At 34.6% G+C, this 18,593-nt stretch overlaps 1 protein-coding gene across 11 annotated transcripts in view; it reads left to right on the top strand.

Moving 5' to 3' along the window:
• The window catches only part of ZNF280D (zinc finger protein 280D), a 96,155-nt gene extending 77,921 nt beyond the window's left edge, over positions 1–18,234 (top strand). For 8 of the 11 annotated variants that reach the window (XM_040969006.1, XM_040969005.1, XM_040969011.1 and 5 more), the window contains 3 exons: positions 7,284–7,329; positions 13,292–13,347; positions 15,672–17,563. In XM_040969006.1, the coding sequence (XP_040824940.1) occupies positions 7,284–7,329; positions 13,292–13,347; positions 15,672–16,287 (718 nt within the window). In that variant the 3' untranslated portion in view covers positions 16,288–17,563. Of the gene's footprint in view, positions 1–7,283; positions 7,330–13,291; positions 13,348–15,671; positions 17,564–17,593 lie in introns of those variants that run through there. The other 3 variants (XR_005882584.1, XM_040969012.1, XM_040969014.1) reach the window with 3 other exon arrangements.
• Positions 18,235–18,593: the final 359 nt, after the last annotated feature.

Raw genomic sequence — 18,593 nt, 5'->3', positions numbered from 1 at the left:
AAGCTGGAATCTGGAGTGAAGCTGGGACTCAAACCCAGTCATTGCAGTATGGGCTGTGGACCTTGCCAGCAGTATCTTAACCACTGCCATGTCAAACTCCTGGCCCAGAAGAACAGCTTCGAAATCAACTAGACCAAATTTGAAATCCTAGTTTTAGATATATTTAGGTCTGTTTGAGAAAATTACTTGACCTTGCTAAGCCTCAGCTTCCTTCTTTTTGAAAGTATGTAACAATTCCTTGTAGGGTAAACTGTAAGAAATACAGATAATACAAGAAAGTTAAATACTTAATTAAAATTATTTGGCATTGGCCTGACAAACTAGGCACCTGTTGACTTGACACTTTTGTTGTCACTGGTGCTTCAGCTGCTATTGCCTCTGTTGTTACTGCCCTTAAATCCGCTATAATTATTGCTAGCTGATAGCAGAACTTCCTGGGAACTATATGTTTGTGAGATTTCATTATCCTTATGAGTTTCAGTAGAAGTTCATTTACACTGTAGGCATTAGTAATTTTGATTTACAGTTGTTTTGTAAGAAAATTATGTAAACTTCTGGTTTCCAGTGTTTATTTGAATCTTACATAATCTCCTTAATGTCAAAATGAACTAATTTTTAAAAATCTGTCCAGAGACAATGAGACAACACGGTATGTTGAAAATTAGAACAGGACCTGGCATAATAGTCTCGTTGTTAAATCCTCACCTTGCATGAACCACGATCCTGTATGGTGCTAGTTCATATCTCACCAGCTCCACTTCCCATCCAGCTCCCTGCTTGTGGCCTGGGAAAGCAGTCGAGGACGGCCCAAAGCCTTGGGACCCTGCACCTGTATGGGAGTCCCGGAAGCTCCTGGATCCTGGCTTCATATTGGCTCAGCTCCAGCTCTGACAACCACTTGGAGAGTGAATTAGTGGACAGAAGATTTTTCTGTCTCTCCTTCTCTGTGAAATCTGATTTTCCAATTAAAACAAAATTAGAACCTAGTCCTCTCTGTTTAGAAGAAAAATGATTCTTTTTAGCCTACAGGGATCCTTTCTTTTAAGGAAAACATTTTGTTACTAGGAATTCATTTCTAGAAATCTTAGCTACTTACCTAGTTAGAGACACCATAATTCAGTTGTGAAAATTGCTGTTTTCGGTTTCCTTTTCCATTCATCCCCTCAGCCCATCTTCTACAGTGTATCTGGTTGGATAGGTTAATTCCAGAGTAATGATAAAACTTTTAAGTTTTTGGAAGGTTTTTTGTTACAATAACTTGAGACTTGAAAGATGATTCCCTTAGCATATCTACAGAGTAAGAATCTGGTGACTACGGTGTTACTCAAGTTTGAAAACTAGGCTATTGAACCTAGTTTTATGGATCACATGAAATGTTCTAGGGGTCACAATTTGAAGCAGCTTTAGAAAGCTGATAGAGTTCTTTGTGTGACTTCCACATTTGTTCTAAGTACAGTAAAAAGATTATTAACTAAGCTCAAGATATTACAATCAGGACCCAACTGTCTCACATACTTTGTTTAATATAGATGAGCAGTTAACTTTTGTAGAAGTAGAATACCAACCTTTTCTGTGTTTTATGTGAAAATATTATTTCAATTAAAATGTTCTGTTTTATAACCACGGAAAAAATATGTAAGGGAACATTCTATTATTTTCCTGTCATTCCAATATTTTTAATTTACTGGGAGGAATTATTTGATTTTAGTTATAATTCAGTTTATCAAGTTTTTTTCACCTCTCATCCTTAAATCAACTCTTTTCTTTTTAAAGATTTTTGTTTTTACTAGAAACGTTTACAGCGACAGGGAGAGACAGCGAGGAAAACTTTCCATCTTCTGGTTCACTCCCCAGATGGCTGCAGTGGCCTGAGCTGAACTGAGTTGATCTAAAAGCAGGAATCAGGATCTTCCTCTGGGTCTCCCACTCTGGTGCAGGGTCCCAAGTTTTTGGGCCATTCTCCATTGCCTTCTCAAGCCACAAGCAGGGAGCTGAATGGGAAGTAGAGCAGCAAGAACATGAACTGGATCCCATTTGGGGTACTGGCACTTGAAGGTTGGAGGGTTAGCCTGTTGAGAGACATGGCACTGGTCCCCAGTTTATCAAGTGTTGGGGTTCAAAATAAAATGTTTGTATGTTTAAGTTACCAGGAAACAAAAAAGTAACTGATCTAGTCTGTTACTTTATGTTGGGTTTATTTTCTTCTCTAAGCTTTTGAAATATGGGTGGGATTGAAGATTTTGGGAAATCTTGCACCTTATACTTACTTCCTACCATAGACATTAATATTTCAAATACATTTTAGGAACTTATTTTTTTTTCTTTTCAAACTAGATGTGAAACAGTTAGCACTGATAAGTAATTGCAAATCAGTAGGTAAATCAATAATAGAAGCTCCATCAAGATTTGGTGGTTTCTGGCAGGTTTGACATGTTTGAAGTGTGCTAAGCAGGGAAGAATGTTAAACCCAAAGAGATATGGGTGAAACTTCAGGGCTTTAAAGGTCAAACTCCAGACCTTTACCTGTGATTCTGAACTTAACACCACTGTTTCACATGCTGGGTCCTAAGGGTAGTTGCTTATACATTATAACTTATATGGGATATAATTCAATATTGTCAATAAAAGAAAAGAACATGATAGAGTTGTATCCTGTTTTTAAAATCTTCTGCTTTACTTTAATAGTCTTATTGTTTAAGAAAGAAACATTTCTAGATACCTTGTCTGTTATTACCTGATTGTGTCTTTGCTTTCTGGAATGGTTTTTTCTGCTTTATCTTTGCTTACTTAAGATGATCACGCCATAGTCATGTGTTTAGAAATAGGTAGATTATTTCCCATTACAGCAATTAAAACTGGCCTGTAAAGAGTAGATCAATCAAGGTGAATGTCTAATATACTGTGTTGTTATATTTCAAAGTGAGGCAGAAGCATGGCAAAAAATAAAATGGTAGAAGAATCTTGGACGTAAAAGGTTGCCCACTGTCAAGCAAATTCTGGCCATAAAGACTGATCACAGGGTTCAGCCATGGCAGTCATAATAACTAATATTTGTTGGCAACATATGAAGGAAATTAAAATTTTTTATGAAAAGGGAGTTAAAGAATTTTATTTTTACTAAAATATTTTAATTCCATGCATAGTTTCTTTTTTTCCTGCAATATACAGTTTCTGGGAACTTTTGACATGGCTATATATTTTGAAAATTTTTACGCTGAAATAAATTATTTTTTAATTCCACTTTGCAGAAATTTTTTATTGGAAAATCAGATATCTAGAGAGGAGGAGAGACAGAGAGGAAGATCTTCTGTCCGATGATTCACTCCCCAAGTGAGCTTTCCCAGGCCACAAGCAGGGAGCCAGATGGGAAGTGGAGCTGCCAGGATTAGAACTGGCGCCCAAATGGGATCCTGGCACGTTCAAGGTGAGGACTTTAGCCACTAGGCCACGCCGCCGGGCCCAAGGAGGATCTTTTGTCCAATGATTCACTCTGTGAGTGGCCGCAGTGGCCAGAACTGAGCTGATCCATAGCCATGAGCTTGAAGCCTCCTTTGGGTCTCCCACACTGGTGCAGGGTCCCAAGGTTTTCCCAGGCCACAAGCAGGGAGCTGGATTAGAACCAGTGCCCACATGGGACCCTGATGTGTGCAAGGCAAAGACTTTACCCACTAGGCTATTGCACCAGGACCCTCCCAGAAAGCTTTTGAAGTGCCCTTGTACTTCCTGCCTTGCTTATAGTTGGCTGAGTATGGGGTAGAAGTCCACTTTAACATGAATCTTTTAGCAGAAGTGTATACAGAATCTGACACAGTAGACTAAAATGATGATGTAGACTCCCAGTCTTACAGCAGTAATTCTCATGTGCAGGCAAGAGATTATTTGAGCAAAGAATGGCATATGTTGGTTTGTAGTAAGATTATTTGGAGATTTTTCCAAGGTGGAAACTGGTTCAAGCTGGGAAATGGAGATAAAAATAAAACTTTTTCACTTTTCACCAGTTGATGGTAATGTAATCTGATAGAAAAATCAGCTGTGATATAATAGAGTGGAAATTTGAAGTAGAATCCACACCTTTAATCCTGATTCTGTCCCTTAATTGCTTTATTACTTTTGTATTTTAGGCCTCATATTTTCTTGTCTACGTAATGGGGGCGAGTGATTTTAACTTTTTGTCATCTTCTAAAACCTTCCTTTGGAAAGAAACTGTACAATACTAATGTCTGTACAACTTGGTAACTGTTTAGCTCAGGAACCCTTTCCATGCAGAAATCTGTCAACACTTTTCTGAGAAAATGATCAGAAATTTCACACTGGATGTTTTACTGCTATTTCTTAGACTGATTAATACGGTCTTAAATTTAGTCCTTATGGACAGTGGTAGGGAATGTCTGACACCCCTAGACTGTAGAAGCCCTCTTAAATATTTGCTCTGGCTCGTGCAAGGCAACTGCAGGTGGGACTTGAAATTCAATCAGTTTATAGCAGGCTACTTTTTTATGTTGATACTTTTTATAGCTTGAAGTTATGCTGAAAATAGTCAAATAGCCTTGGCTGGAAAAAAAGAAAAAACAGGTTCCCCACTCCTAAATGAAAGGTCTTGAGAATTTGTTTACTACTGGTGGATTTCACAATTGCTTTTTATAATTTGTTTACAACTGCCCTTATAGTGAAAATTATTGTTTTTAAATCACTAAATTTTTGATTTTTGAATGTTACTGGAAACAATATGAGCTAATTGAAGTGAACCTAGATATTCTTACCCATTTGGTTTCTTTTCAGCTTTCATATTTTTTTTAATGTTATGGTGTGACTGAATCCTCAAAAACCATACAAGCATAATTGAATATTCACTCATGTTTAATTTTGTATTGGTTCTGTAATCTGTAAAAAAAAAAAGAGAGTAGTTAATTATTTTAGAGGGAAAGAATTTTCCTGTAGAAACATATCAAAAAGGACAACATAAAGGAAAACAGCTACTTATTTGGAGTTCTGATTGCTGTGGATGATGTTGATTTGAAATCGATAGCTGATAGCCCTTTTATTCTCTTTACATTGAAATCTTCATGTTTTTGCTAAATGCTACACGGCATTTTTCTTTAAAAAAAACAGTAACTTTCACAGATGAGAATGGTGGTTACCTAATGACATGTCATTAGCTCAGAACTTTGAGCTTAGCGGATTTCATGGTTTTTGCCAAAGTAGTTAAATGTTTCAAATGCTATTTCAACAGGCATCTTTAATGAATAGGAATTATAGGTAAGAAAATTATGTATTACTAGTTGTATTAAAAGTTATCAATCTTAAAATATACCTTTACTTAAAATAGATTATATGTTAGGACTGAGTTTATAACAACCAAATTATAATGTGCTTTTCTAGTTTCTTTGTTAAATTTGAATTTGTAAATGCTTTTACTGCGTATTGAAGTTAATCTCTTAAGAAGAATAAAAGTATGGACAAAGGCAAAAAATAAGATTGGGATTATATATCTCTTTAATTACTTATTTCAGTAAATCACTGTGCTCTCTCATCTAACTTCATTCAGATATTACTCCCTTTTTCCAAACTGAAATGCCAGCAATAATAGTTAAACATGCATAGTGGGTTTCACTATCATAACTGAATAAATGAATTTATTATTTATTACAGTTACATATGTGACGGTGATTAGTATGGTAATATTTCTTTTGTAAGGATGCTAAGTTTTACTTTGGTAGCATTTTTTAACAGGCTGAAAAAAATCTTTTATGAGATTTTGTTAAAATGCCTTGTGACCATTTTTTTATGGTTTTTCTAAGCTGAATTTAAAATAAGCACTTAGAAATAAGAATCAATTGTAATATATATTCTAAATAAATATAGTACATATATAGTCTTTATAAATACTTATAGTATAAACTTATAGTCTCTATAAATATAGTATAAATATAGTCTTTATAAATCCAATAGCTAGTTTTTGTTTCTTTAAGCTGGTTTTTCATATTTTCTTACTGCTTTATACGTCTTATCCTTAATACTATTATTATTTCACCAGTTCTTGAAAGCAATGAAATTGTACTGTATACTTGGGAGTTTCATCTTTACAAATATTGTCCACAAATAAATACTTGAGACAGTTACTGTATCTTTAACCCCCAAACATATTGACTTTTACTATTTTCTCAGTGTTTTGTGGTGGTTTTATTAATTTCAATGTAACAAATTAGTTATGTCATAAATCACTTCCAGTATAGTGATCAGAAAGAATATGATACATCTTAATTATGTGTAATTTTATGTAACAACAAAAATATAGACAAACAATAACTAGTAGTATGTAGTAAACTTAGCATTTTATGTTCGTGATGTTTTTAAATTTACCCACAGAGAATGGGTAAAAAGAAAATGTTTGCCAACTCCATATTGCATAGACTGGCCGTAAGGGTGGTTGACATTTCTTTCTTATTAGGTGTGTTCATTTTTGTCTGTGAGATTTAAGACAGTATGGTTGCTCCTTATGTTAAATAAAGTGTCCCTTGGCCATTTAGTCTTTCTACAGCTATGAATAACTCATGATTAATGGCATTTCAGATCAGGTAGGCATCCTGCTTGTGCAGATTAAGCGACTTGTGTAATATTAACCGACACATCTAGTCATCAACAATTTCTAACACAGAGAAATTGTGGAAAAGCTTGCTTTTAAGTTATTTTACAAGGTTTTCTAGATGGCATATGACCTTGTTAATTTTGCAATAAATTATAATTCACTTCAGAAAGCAAGATTTTAAGAATATAGTTAATATTTTTAAAATGCTATGGAGACTTTTAAGGAAATATATTTCTTGAAATTCTCAATTATTCCTTTGATTTCATTGCTTGCAGAATACATTAATTGTTATATATATATATATATATATTGAAGTGCCATTATTATATTGGGTTTCACATTAGTAAAATGCTTTCACTTTTTAAGTTTTACAATGGTAAAGACTGATGCACGTCATATTCATAAAGCATGTAACCTGTCATTATTTTCAGACTGTTCCAGTAAATGTGTTTTATATTTATTTTGAAACTTAACAAAGAGAATATTTCTTATTCTTGGTTTTTGAGAAAAAAATCTCTGTTGGCACATTTGTTGAAGCATTTAATTTCTACTTTAAAATATTTACAGTCAGTATTGTAGTTTAAAGTATGCGTTGGTTTAAGTAAATTTTTGTTGTCTTAAGCATGCAGCAAAACATTTTCTGTTTTATCATTGTTAAGTACAAGATAAAATATTCAGTGCTCATTTTATTTTTAAGATTAAAAAATGAAGCTCCCAGTAAGGAACGAGAACCTGAGGCTAAGGTAAAGTCTGCTTTATTTCATAGCTTGATGGTTTATACATTAGATTATTGGCATGATGTCTGAAATCCTAAGTTTCCATTTGTGTATATCTGTAGTAACTAATAGCATGGGGGCTGATGTGATGGCTCAGTGCATTAAGCCAGCATCCCATTTAGGTGCTGGTTCATTTTCAAGATGATCCACTTCTGACCCAGATCCCTGCTAATGCACCTGGGTAAATCAATGGAAGATGACTCAAGTGCTTAGTCCCCTGCCATCCTGGTGGGACACCCAGATAGTTTCAGGCTCTTGGCTTCAGCTAGACCTATCTCTGGTTGGTCTTACATTGCAACCATGTGGAGAGGAAAGCCAAGAACCAGGCACCAGTCTTAGTCTCCCAGATACATTCTCAGGAAGCTTCATCAGAAGCAGAGGAGCCAGGCACTCTGATACGGGCTGTGTGTATCCCAAATGGCCATTTAAACTGCAGCACCGTGACACCTGCTCCTGGATTCAACAGCTTCTGCTTTAGAAACTTATTTTAAGTAATTAAAAAAACTAAAAATATTTTTAGACTTAATTTCATTTTTATTTCTTCCAATACTCTTCATTTTCTTTATATTGTTGTTGCTATCATATTTCTTTTGCCTGCAGAATTTCCTTTGATATAATCTCATGTTGCAGATCTACTGGCAAAAGCCTTTTTTGTTTAAAAATATTTTGTCATTTCTAAAAATTATTTTTGTAGTTATAGATTTCTGGGTTGCCAGTTTTTGTTTTAGTTTTATTACTTGGGTAATTTAAAGAAATTTGTTGTTTACTCCCTCTGGGGTTCCAGTTTCATATATGTTAAACCATTTTATGTTTGTCATTTTTCTTAAATACCCTATTTTTGTTTCCAGACCTTTTCCCCACTCCTTTTTTTTTTTGTCTTTGTGTTTCAGTGTGGGTAATTTCTATGTCTTGACTTATTTTCAAATTTAGATTCGTTTTTCAGTTATGAACACACCAAAGGCATTTTTTTTTACTTATGATGGTTTTGAAAATATTTTTTTCTGGTATTTGCTTTGATTTTTATAGTTTCTAACCTTCTGCAAAAATTCCTATTCTGATGATACATATTGCTTATTGCCTACTTTTGCAACCAAAGCATTTAGTCTATTAGTCATAGGTAAAATTTTCTGTTTGATATTTCCAACATCTGAGTCATATTGGAGTCTGATTTTGCTGATTGCTTCTCTATTGAATTGCATTTTCCCCTTCTTCTGAGTGTTGTATAAAATGTAGTTAAAAACCAGACATTATTTAGGGCAAAGGTAAATTATTCCTTTTTATGGCAGAGTAGTATTCTGTAGTGTATATGTATCACATTTTAGTGTCTTGTCGTCAGTCCATGGGTGTCTTGGTTGGTTTCTCATCTTAGCTATTGTGCAGTGTGCTGTTGCAAATATGAAATTACAGATAACTCTCTCATATACAGATGTCATGTCTTTTGGATATAATTCCAGGAGTGGAGTGGTTGGGTCATATGGTAAATCTATTTTAAATATCTGAGCAATCTCCTTATTGTCTTCTAGAACAGTTGCCTTACTTTACTTAGCCACCAACAGTGGGTTAAGATATATTTTCCCCCACATTCATGCCAGAATTGATCGTTTCTTGATTTCTGTAATGATGGCCTTTCTCACTGGAGTTGGGTGGAACCTCATTGTGTTTTTGATTTGTATTTCCCTGGTAGCTAGAGAACTTGCATTGTTTCATATGTCTACTAGCCATTTGGATTTCATCTTTTTAGAAGTGTCCGTTAATGTCCTTTGCTCATTTCTTAACTGGATTGTTTGTTCTGCTTTGGGTATTTTTGCTTTGGTTGCCCATGTTTTTAGGGTCAGCCTACCCTGGAACTCTTGGCCTAGGTCAATATCTTGCAACACTACCCTTAGGATTTCTTCTGCTAGTTTGATGGTTTTAGGTCTTATGTTTAGACTCTGGATTTTGTACAGGATATTAGGTAAAAATTTCTAAAACCAGAACGTAAACATAAATAAAAAAGTAAGAAGATAATCCTGAAATAAATTTTAGTAATCTTTCATCATGGTTACCCATTTCTGAACAAAATTAAAAATTATTTTAGCAAAGCAAGGGCCAATTCAAGATCAAGATTAGGATTTTAGAGAATATGTTTCACATTATGGGCAAAGATATTCACAAGATGTATCTTCTTAAAAAATGTTCCAGTGCTGAATTGATTCATCATGTCTGGCATATTTATACCAAAGAATTATTGCCTCTTTTTTGTTGTTTCTGCTAATAATTTTAATGATACCATTTTAGAAAGTAATACTGTAGCTCAAAAATTATTTTAACTTGAAAGAATTTACACAGAATTTATCTCAAAAATCCCATATTTCATTATGATATTGTTTGAAAATGGAAATATTTTAAAAAATATATTCAAAGTGATATTTTAATAGATGATCCTTTACAGAATGTGACATGTGCAAATGATTTTTGATATTAGTATTTTTTTTAAAGATTTATTTTATTTTTATTGGAAAGGCGGATATACAGAGAGGAGACACAGAGAGGAAGATCTTCCATCCGATGATTCACTCCCCAAGTGAGCACAGTGGCCAATGCTATGCTGATCCGAAGTCAGGAGCCTCTTCCGGGTCTCCCACACGGGTGCAGGGTCCCAAAGCCTCCGGCCGTCCCCAACTGCTTTCCCGGGCCACAGGCAGGGAGCTAGATGGGAAGCGGGGCTCCTGGGATTAGAACCAGCGCCCATATGGGATCCCGGGCGTGCAAGACAAGGACCTTAACCACTGCGCCATCGCTCCGGGCCCTCTTTTAGTATTTTTGTGCAAAAATAATTTACCTCCTATAGAATCAAAAGAAATTGTTGGGAGGGGCCAGCATGTGGCATAATGGATAAAACCACGTCTGCAATGTTGGTGTTCTGCATGGGTGCCAGTTCCTATCCTGGCTGCTCCATTTCCAGTATAGATCCTTGCTAATGGCCTGAAAAAACAGTGGACCATGTGGGAGATCCAGATGTGGTTCCTGGCTCCTGGCTTCCACTTGGTGCACTTCTGGCCGTTGTAGCCATCTGGAGAGTAAATCAGCAGATGGATGGTATCTCTCTCAGTAACTCTTGCTTATAAATAAGTAAATGAATAAATGAATAAATAATAAGATTAATTTACAGAAATTATTGGGTATCTGAGTGCTTATATTTTTTCAAGTCAAATCCAGCTTTTCACTAATTATAAGAAGGAATTCATCTTGTCTGTAAAATCAAAAGCGATTTTGTAATGCAGTTGGTTAATCATATTAAATATGAAATGCTATTGGAAATAAAAATACTTTACTTATTGATTATAAACTGTATATTTGCAGTCACGAATAAATGATTATTACATATGGTTTCCTTAAAAACATGTCATAATAAAGAGAAAGCTTTACTGATCTGACAAACCAAAAACAAAACGATAATTGTATCAGTAAAACTTTTTAAAGCCAGTTATGATCTAGGTTATGAAATTATTAGTAAGTAGAAGAAGATGGCATTTACAGAAAAATTCTTTCAGCAAGGAATATGATCATCATTGAACATAGTAGATTTATGCCATAATGTATCAGCCAACATTTCATCCCTAAAATAATTATGGAAAAGTTGTGCTTTGCTTAGCTCATAATCATAATTTAAGATAAAAAAATTCATCTGTGATTTTAAGGATAGTATTCATTTTAATATTGTGTAAAGTATATATATATTTTTGGGACTAGGGGAAGTCAGTGAGCAAATGGAATATTTCATTCTAAAATTGACATTAAAGTCTGATGTTCATACCTGATGATCATTAAGATCAAATGCAATCAGGATGGCTTTGCACACAATGAAAGCTGTTTATCAGATATTAAGAAACAAAACATTAATAGCAAACAGCATGCTAAATTAGAATCCTTATATAAATAAATTACAATTTTCAATGCAAATTATTTTGATGGGTTGCTACTTTGAACCAAATACAAAATGTTTTATTAAGATTTTTTAAAGAGAAGAGACAGAGACATCTTCCATCAGGTGGTTTACTCCCCAAACGGCTGCAGTGGCTGAGCCTTCCAGGCTGAAGCCAGGAGCCAGGAAGTGTTCTCGGTGTGCTCATTTGGATGAATCATATCCTCAGGAGTTCTTTCTCTTCTCATCCCCAATGTGTCTAAAAGTACATTTACTTGAGTGATAACATGCAGATTATTAGAAGACAGTTTTCTCATGCCATTGCAAAATCAGTAGAGCAGCTTGTTTTTGATAGTGAAGAATACAGTGGTTACTAGTACAGTTTGGGTTTGATGCCATCTGCCTTGGTTTCTCTTAAGGTAACAGTAATTTTACTTACCACTACCTTTGTGCCAAGATTTGTGACCTCACATATCTCATTAAAGTGGTTAGGACTCCCGGGGAATCTGTGAGTAGCACTTTGAGTCTGCTGACATGGATTTGTGAGCTGTGAAACCACAATCAGCATGGGAATTGTTCACACTTTATTGTAGCAAAATCAGGTACTCAGCTAATTCTCAGATGAAGAAGGTACTGTCAAGTCATTGTGAGAAGCGTCTCTTGAGCCTGATGATTATCTCCAAAGAGAAGTTTTTGAAATTATAGCTAGAGATGCTAAGGTAGGGAATGAATTCCCTGGCTTCTGGGATTTGGGGAGCCTTGGACTTGTGACAGTTGTGTTTGTTCTCTGTATCGTGTGTGCGCTGTTTGCTGTTCCTGGTGTTCACAAGCCTGAGTTGTCTCTGGTTCACAATTCAAGAGTAAGGACCTGGTACAGGCACTGGGAGGGGAAACATTTAACTTCCTGTTAGGCCCTGCACTTCATTTTTACTTTTTATATATTGCATATGATACTAGGTTCCTGTTAATACCAGATGTCTTAGCTTCCCTTGCAGTACACCCCAGAACCCCTTCTGTGGACATTCCATTGTACTTTTCCTTCATACTGCTAAGACAGTTAATACTTCTCTAGCTACTTTTGCACAAAATATATATGATAGTGTTTTCTTGTCTTTAAGACTGAAAAATATTTTATTTCACTGCACTTATTTTAGCAGAGTTTTGAGAGGGTGAGGAGATAAATGCATGTGATTAATGCAAAATTCCAACTTCAAAGTCTTGAATCAATTTATTCAAGTAGTAAAAAGCTAGACTTTGGTTTGAATCTAACAGGTTTTCCTTGGGTTCTCTATTTGACCCACTTATTTTTTGTTTGTAAAAGTGGTGCTCATATTTTTTTATATAAAGATGATGTAAATCTTAATGTGTATATTTTTATATGTGAGTTTACAAATATGAATGCAATATGAGATAAGTTTTCTATATGCTTTATAGGTCATATGTGCTCTCTGTAGTGATTACAAAGTATTTAGGCTGACCTCTAACTTAGGTTTACATTGTTCTTCACTTTCTATAAAACATTTGAAATAAACAAAGTACTTCTTAGATTTTTATTGTGTCGTTGCCTTAGAGTGGAAGGGTTATCATAGCTTTAAAAATGGAACTGAAATTTCAGAAATGTTTTAACTTAGCGTCAGTACTTAAAGTGTTTATGTGAAATACTGTGGATGAATCTTGTTACTCATATCCAGATTATATTGTACTGTTTTTACTCAATTAATTATAATTATGGCCCACATATGAAGCACATGTTAAATAAAATAAATATTAATGTAACTGGTTAGTTGCTCATTGTAATTATTTGAAAAATTTTTGACACACTAGAAATCTTATAAATCCAAAATTCTTTTTACTCCTACTTTTATTTATGAGAATTATTCTAGTGTATAACCTTATCTTAAAATTTGTTTTTGTTTCTTTTACATATTGGATTGTACACTTTTTTCTTTTAGCCAGAAAGTTTAGTATAATAATTTTGCTTTAACTTGATCATGTAAAATGAAAGTGTAATTAATTATTTTTCAGGAAGTTACAAAACCTAATATGACTGAAGGACAAATACAAATATCACATGCAGAAAGGTAAGGAAAAAATTTTTGAAAATTTAAATATATAAAAATTATTTAATAACAAACTGGTAGGACTATTTCAGTCATTATATATATGACATTGCTTTCAATAATAACTTCTAATTAAAATTTTGAAAAATTTATATCAATATGTTCTTCAGATTCTTATTGTAGAGCACATTGTATAAGTTAATTTTTTTAAAGATACTTTAAAAGTTATAGTTGCACAGAGACAGATCTGCCTGTCAGTTCATCAAAATGTTTGTAACAGTCAGTGATGGGCCAAGCCTAAGCTAGGAGCCTGAAACTTCATCCAGATCTCCCATGCGGGTGGCAGAGAGCCAAGCACTTGGGCCATCTTTTGCTGTTTTCTCAGGCAGGAAGGGAACTGGGTTGTAAGTGGAGCAGCCAGGACTTGACTCAGTGCTCATACAGGTCACTGGCATCATAGCAGTAGCTTCATCTGCTGAGCCAATTCAAAGATCTCTCTCTCTCTTATACACACACACATATACACACACATATATACACACACACATATATATGTATACACACACACACACACACACACACACACACACACATATATATTCATTACTTATTTGAGGAACTGAGAGAATAGAGTGTTCTCATCCATAAGTTCATTTTCCAAATGTCTGCAGTATTGGAAACTAGGCCTCCCTTGTGGGTTGCAGGGATGCTGTTACTTGAGTCATCATCACTACATCCCTGGTCAGTACTGGCAGCAAGCTGAAGTTGAAACCTGCTGTTGTCATTTGGTATGCTGGGGTTTTAACCACTGGACTAATGCTCACTCCTTGTTAATTATTTTTTTTAAAATACTTGCAGGAAATATAATGTTCATAGGTTTTACATGCTACTATTAAATAAAAACAGTTATAAGAGGCTATAAATTTTAAAAATGGGAATAATTCCTGAAAATGTATAATTTTAAAATCTTTTAGTATTTTCAAAAGACTACAAAGCTACTTCTGTTGTAGGAGTTCAGTGTGAAAGTTTCAAAACACACAGATTGATTTTTAAAATGTGTATTCAACAAGACATTTTATAATGCCTTTAGCAAAAGAGAATACTAATATTTTAATTAGAACTTACTTCTAAAGATTTTGTCTTTTAAGTACTTCTTAGGCTTCAATGATAGAGTTATGTAGCTTTTTCTCCTCCTAGCATTTTTCTTAGAATTCTGGGGCAGAAAGGTAACTTTTTTAGGTAGAAAAGTAAATTCATCATCTATGTATTATTTTGCAGTTTTTGGTGAAATATCATTAGCCCAACATAATCTGAATAAAATTAAAATTATACATACTTGAAATGAAGAGAAATTATGACCTTAGCATATATTAAATGCATAAAGTTGACTAGCAATGAGCTAAGACTTAGTGAAATTAATAAGAATATTAAGGTAACTTGTTATAATAACCAGAATGTTTCTGATATACCAATAATGTATGATTAATAAATGCAATGGGTAGGGGGCAGGTGTTGTGGCAACAGGTTAAGCCTGCACTTGAGATGTCCGTCCCATGTTTGGAGCACCTGAGTCAAGTTCACACTATTCCACACTTGGACCATTTCCAGATTTTTGAGGCGTATGTTTATATTTTTTAATTAAGCTATTGAAAGTTAGGGAAAAGGGGCTGGTGCCAATGGTGTAGTAGGCTAAGCCTCCACCTGTATCATTGGCATCTCAAATGGGCACTATTTCCTGCTCCAACTGCTTCATTTCTGACTCAGCTTCCTGCTTGTGGCCTGGGAAAGCAGCTCAAGTCCTTGGGCCCCTGCACCCTCATGGAAGACCTGGAAGAAGTTCTGTTGCTGAGGTCATTTGGGGAGTGAACTAGCAAGTAGAAGATCTTTCTGTCTGTAACTCTGACTTTCAAAAAAAAATTTTTATGTTAGGGAAATATTTGTGAATGTTCATCTTGGTTTTTATAAGAAAAGATATTCTAAACATAAGATGATATATAAATCATAAAAAAAGTCCTTTCCAAACATTTCTGGTTTTATGTAGTCTTATGGATAATTAAGAATGCTTAAATTACATTTATCAGCCAGCAAAAGATGTGAACAAATGGAAATAATAACAGCCAAGACTAAAACCAGTTTATAGATGTGACTCATTTCTCACAATCTTGCCAGAAAACATGGGCTTTCCCTACATTGTGATGGCATTTGTTGGAACCTTAGTTTTCTTTCCCTTTTTGATGGACAAATGTTCCTTTACTTCTTTCAATTTTTGGAGAATGTCTCTATTTAAAACTGTACAGATACATTGTTTTTGAATAAATATCTAATAAATGACTTCTTTCCCCCAGAAAACATGATAAAGCTTCTTCAGAAGAAAAAAATGAATGTAATGCAAATTTATGTGAAGATTCGTCAGCAGCAAAAAGTGAAGAAAGCCTCACAGTTTCAGATAAGGAAAATGATCCTTGTCTTACAGACCGGGAAATTGACTCAAAGACTGTCTCCAATTATGATTCAAATACTAGTACAGATGAAATGGAAAAGGAAAAACAAGTACAGCCTGTTTGTCAGGAAGCAGAACTGAAGAAATGCACAGATTCAGAAAAGGTAGTTTCATGTGATCAGAAGGAAGATCTTCACTCCAATGAAGCTAGTTCTTCAAAGAATATTAAGGATCTGCGCCTGGCATCTGGTGATGTTACTATTGATCTGTTTCTGAGAAAAAGAGATGAGCCTAAATCTGTTAGTTCTGATGTCAGTGAGCAAGGCAGTGTTCGTTTGGAGCCGTTGACTCCATCAGAGGTACTGGAGTTTGAAGCTACAGAAATTCTTCAGAAAGGTAATGGTGATCCTGCTGCTAACCCTGAGGAAAGCGTGTCTGAAACAGATGACATTCCTGGAGGAAATAGTCCCGGCACCACAGAGACCACAGTAGACCTGGCAGATGAAAGAGAAAAAAGTTGAAATTAGTCTAAGTTTCAGTGTCCCAGTGGAAAGAGCATTTGCAGCAGCTTATCAGGTGAGCTCAGTGGCGCTGCAGTGGAGATCAGAAGCAGAAATGTGAAGGAGGTCTTTCCTGCACTTCACCCATCTGTTCAACTTAAGCAATAAACCGGCCAGTCCACCGATGTTACCTTGATTAGGATGGCTTTCCAGGTTTCTAAAGACATGAATAGTGTGTTCATGAAGGTTAGGTTTGCAGTGGGAAGCTGTCGATTTAACAGTTTGTGAGGAAGTAGGACTTGGTTGCCATATGAATTTATTAAAAGAATTCTGGCCACATTAGCAATTTTCATCAGTTCTAAGCAGAAAGTTATTATTGCCTGTATATCCTTTTCAGTTAAAGGCAGAGATTTGAGAGCGTGCACCCTTTGGGAAACAGTAGATTTAAAGTAAAGGCTGATTGGCATTGTTAATGAAGGCCTTGTTTTGAACATCATGCTGGTAAACAGAGCATGCTTAGAGTGTTAAATTGACCTGATGAGAACTTGGGTGAACATAAACTTAATTTTGATTTTAATTTAACATTCCAGTCTGTCAGAAGCATGTAAGCAGAATATTTGGATCTATGTACCTCCATACAAGTGTTAGCCTATCAGGCTGTAAGCTTACCTTGAAATAAACTTTCAGTGAAAGTAAAATTATTAAAATATAACTTTATATTTGTGCTTTTTGTCAGTGAGTAAGCTGTGCAGAAATCCCATGTAGTAGAAACCTATTGTTGAAACTCCTGTAGTTATTATGCTTTTAATATTGTTTTGAAGAATTTTAGAAATAGGCCCATAAAAAAGGTCTGGAAGCCAAAGCAAAGTCTGGTATAATGTAGATATTATAAAGCAGTAAACTGAAAACATGTCTGGGCATGGATTCAGCTATGTTTAATTGACTTTTCTTTGACTGTAAAATAATAACTTCAAATGGGACCTAATTTGGTGATGTAAAAATTGGTTTTGGGAATTGAGCCTGTTTGTCCATAAGATGGCTGTTACATTGATTTTTTCCATTTTTTTATCATCTAGAAAATAAATAATAGATACAGAAATAATATGAAAACCAGTAGTTTGTTCTGAAGTACTAATAAGCTTTTATTTAAAAAGCTACATTTTAACTTCTTAAAATGTGCTTTAAATCCCTAGATTTTGTTTCACTGAATGTTAAATGTTTTAAATGGCTATTAAAATTCTGCTGTATATAGTAGTTTTTGAGTAAATGTTTGCAATAAAAATTTGTCTCTGAATAATTTTTTTTTTCAAATCACTGCTTGATTCAGATTACCTTTGGTGCCTATTGAATTTATATACTGTTCAAAGAAATTTCATGTTAAAGATACTGGTAAGACTTTATTCCATATTTTTAAACTGATATATGTGATTTATTTTAAACTAGGATTAAAAGTATAGTAATATTGCTAATAAGGAGGGTAGATTTGCTTTTCTTGCATTTCAAAAGACATGCAATTTAATATAATTTTCCAGCTATTAGACAACCTAAAAGAATGAAACAGACAAAACATGTTACTGAATTTTTTCAGTATTTTGAAAGAGGCAAACATTTTCATTTTTCCTGACCTTAAGAAAAGATAGGGAGAGGGGGTCCCATTAGCTGTCATTCATCATGTTGAAGCCTAAGTCTGTAACAGGGAAAGGGTTTGCAATAATATAAACCTTAGAAAAGCAGAGTAGAAAGAAAATCTGTGTGAAGAATACTTCCTGAGAATACCATTCAGTTTGTTGCCAAGACCATGATCTTAACAAAATTCTAGAACACACTGAGTGGCACCATGCTTCGTTTTGGAAGTCTGGGCAGTTCTTGTACCTTGCCCCATGTAGAGTGAAAGTAGCTGATCACTCAACTATTTGCATCTGTCCACTGAAAAAGAAGGATATGTCCTTCATTGAGAAAGTCTGGCAATAAAAACAAAAAAAGAATTGAAATATTGTAAGAGAGTGTCTGAAAAAGGTTTTGGAAAAACTGGAATTAAAAAGTTTATTTTGATGCAGATATTTTTGAAACCTATTTTTTCATAATGCATATTTTTATGAAGGTTTTGAAGAGCCTGCTTACTTGCTAACAGAGGTGATTTGCATTCTCATACTGTCTGTCTTGGCTCTAGTTAGGAACTAACAATTCAAATATGCAAACCAAGCCTTTAAGTAGCAGTACATAGCAGAGGATAGCAAACCTGTTCCCTACAGAACCTGGTAGTAAATGATGGGCCATGTCGTTCTAGTTACTCAATTCTGCCTTGTTATCATGAAAAGCATTGGAGA

This window comes from Ochotona curzoniae, unplaced genomic scaffold (genome assembly GCF_017591425.1).
Source record: "Ochotona curzoniae isolate NIBS_2020 unplaced genomic scaffold, NIBS_Ocur_1.0 scaffold_4701, whole genome shotgun sequence".
Lineage (NCBI taxonomy): Eukaryota > Metazoa > Chordata > Mammalia > Lagomorpha > Ochotonidae > Ochotona > Ochotona curzoniae.
This window is presented reverse-complemented; position numbering and strand designations above follow the sequence as displayed.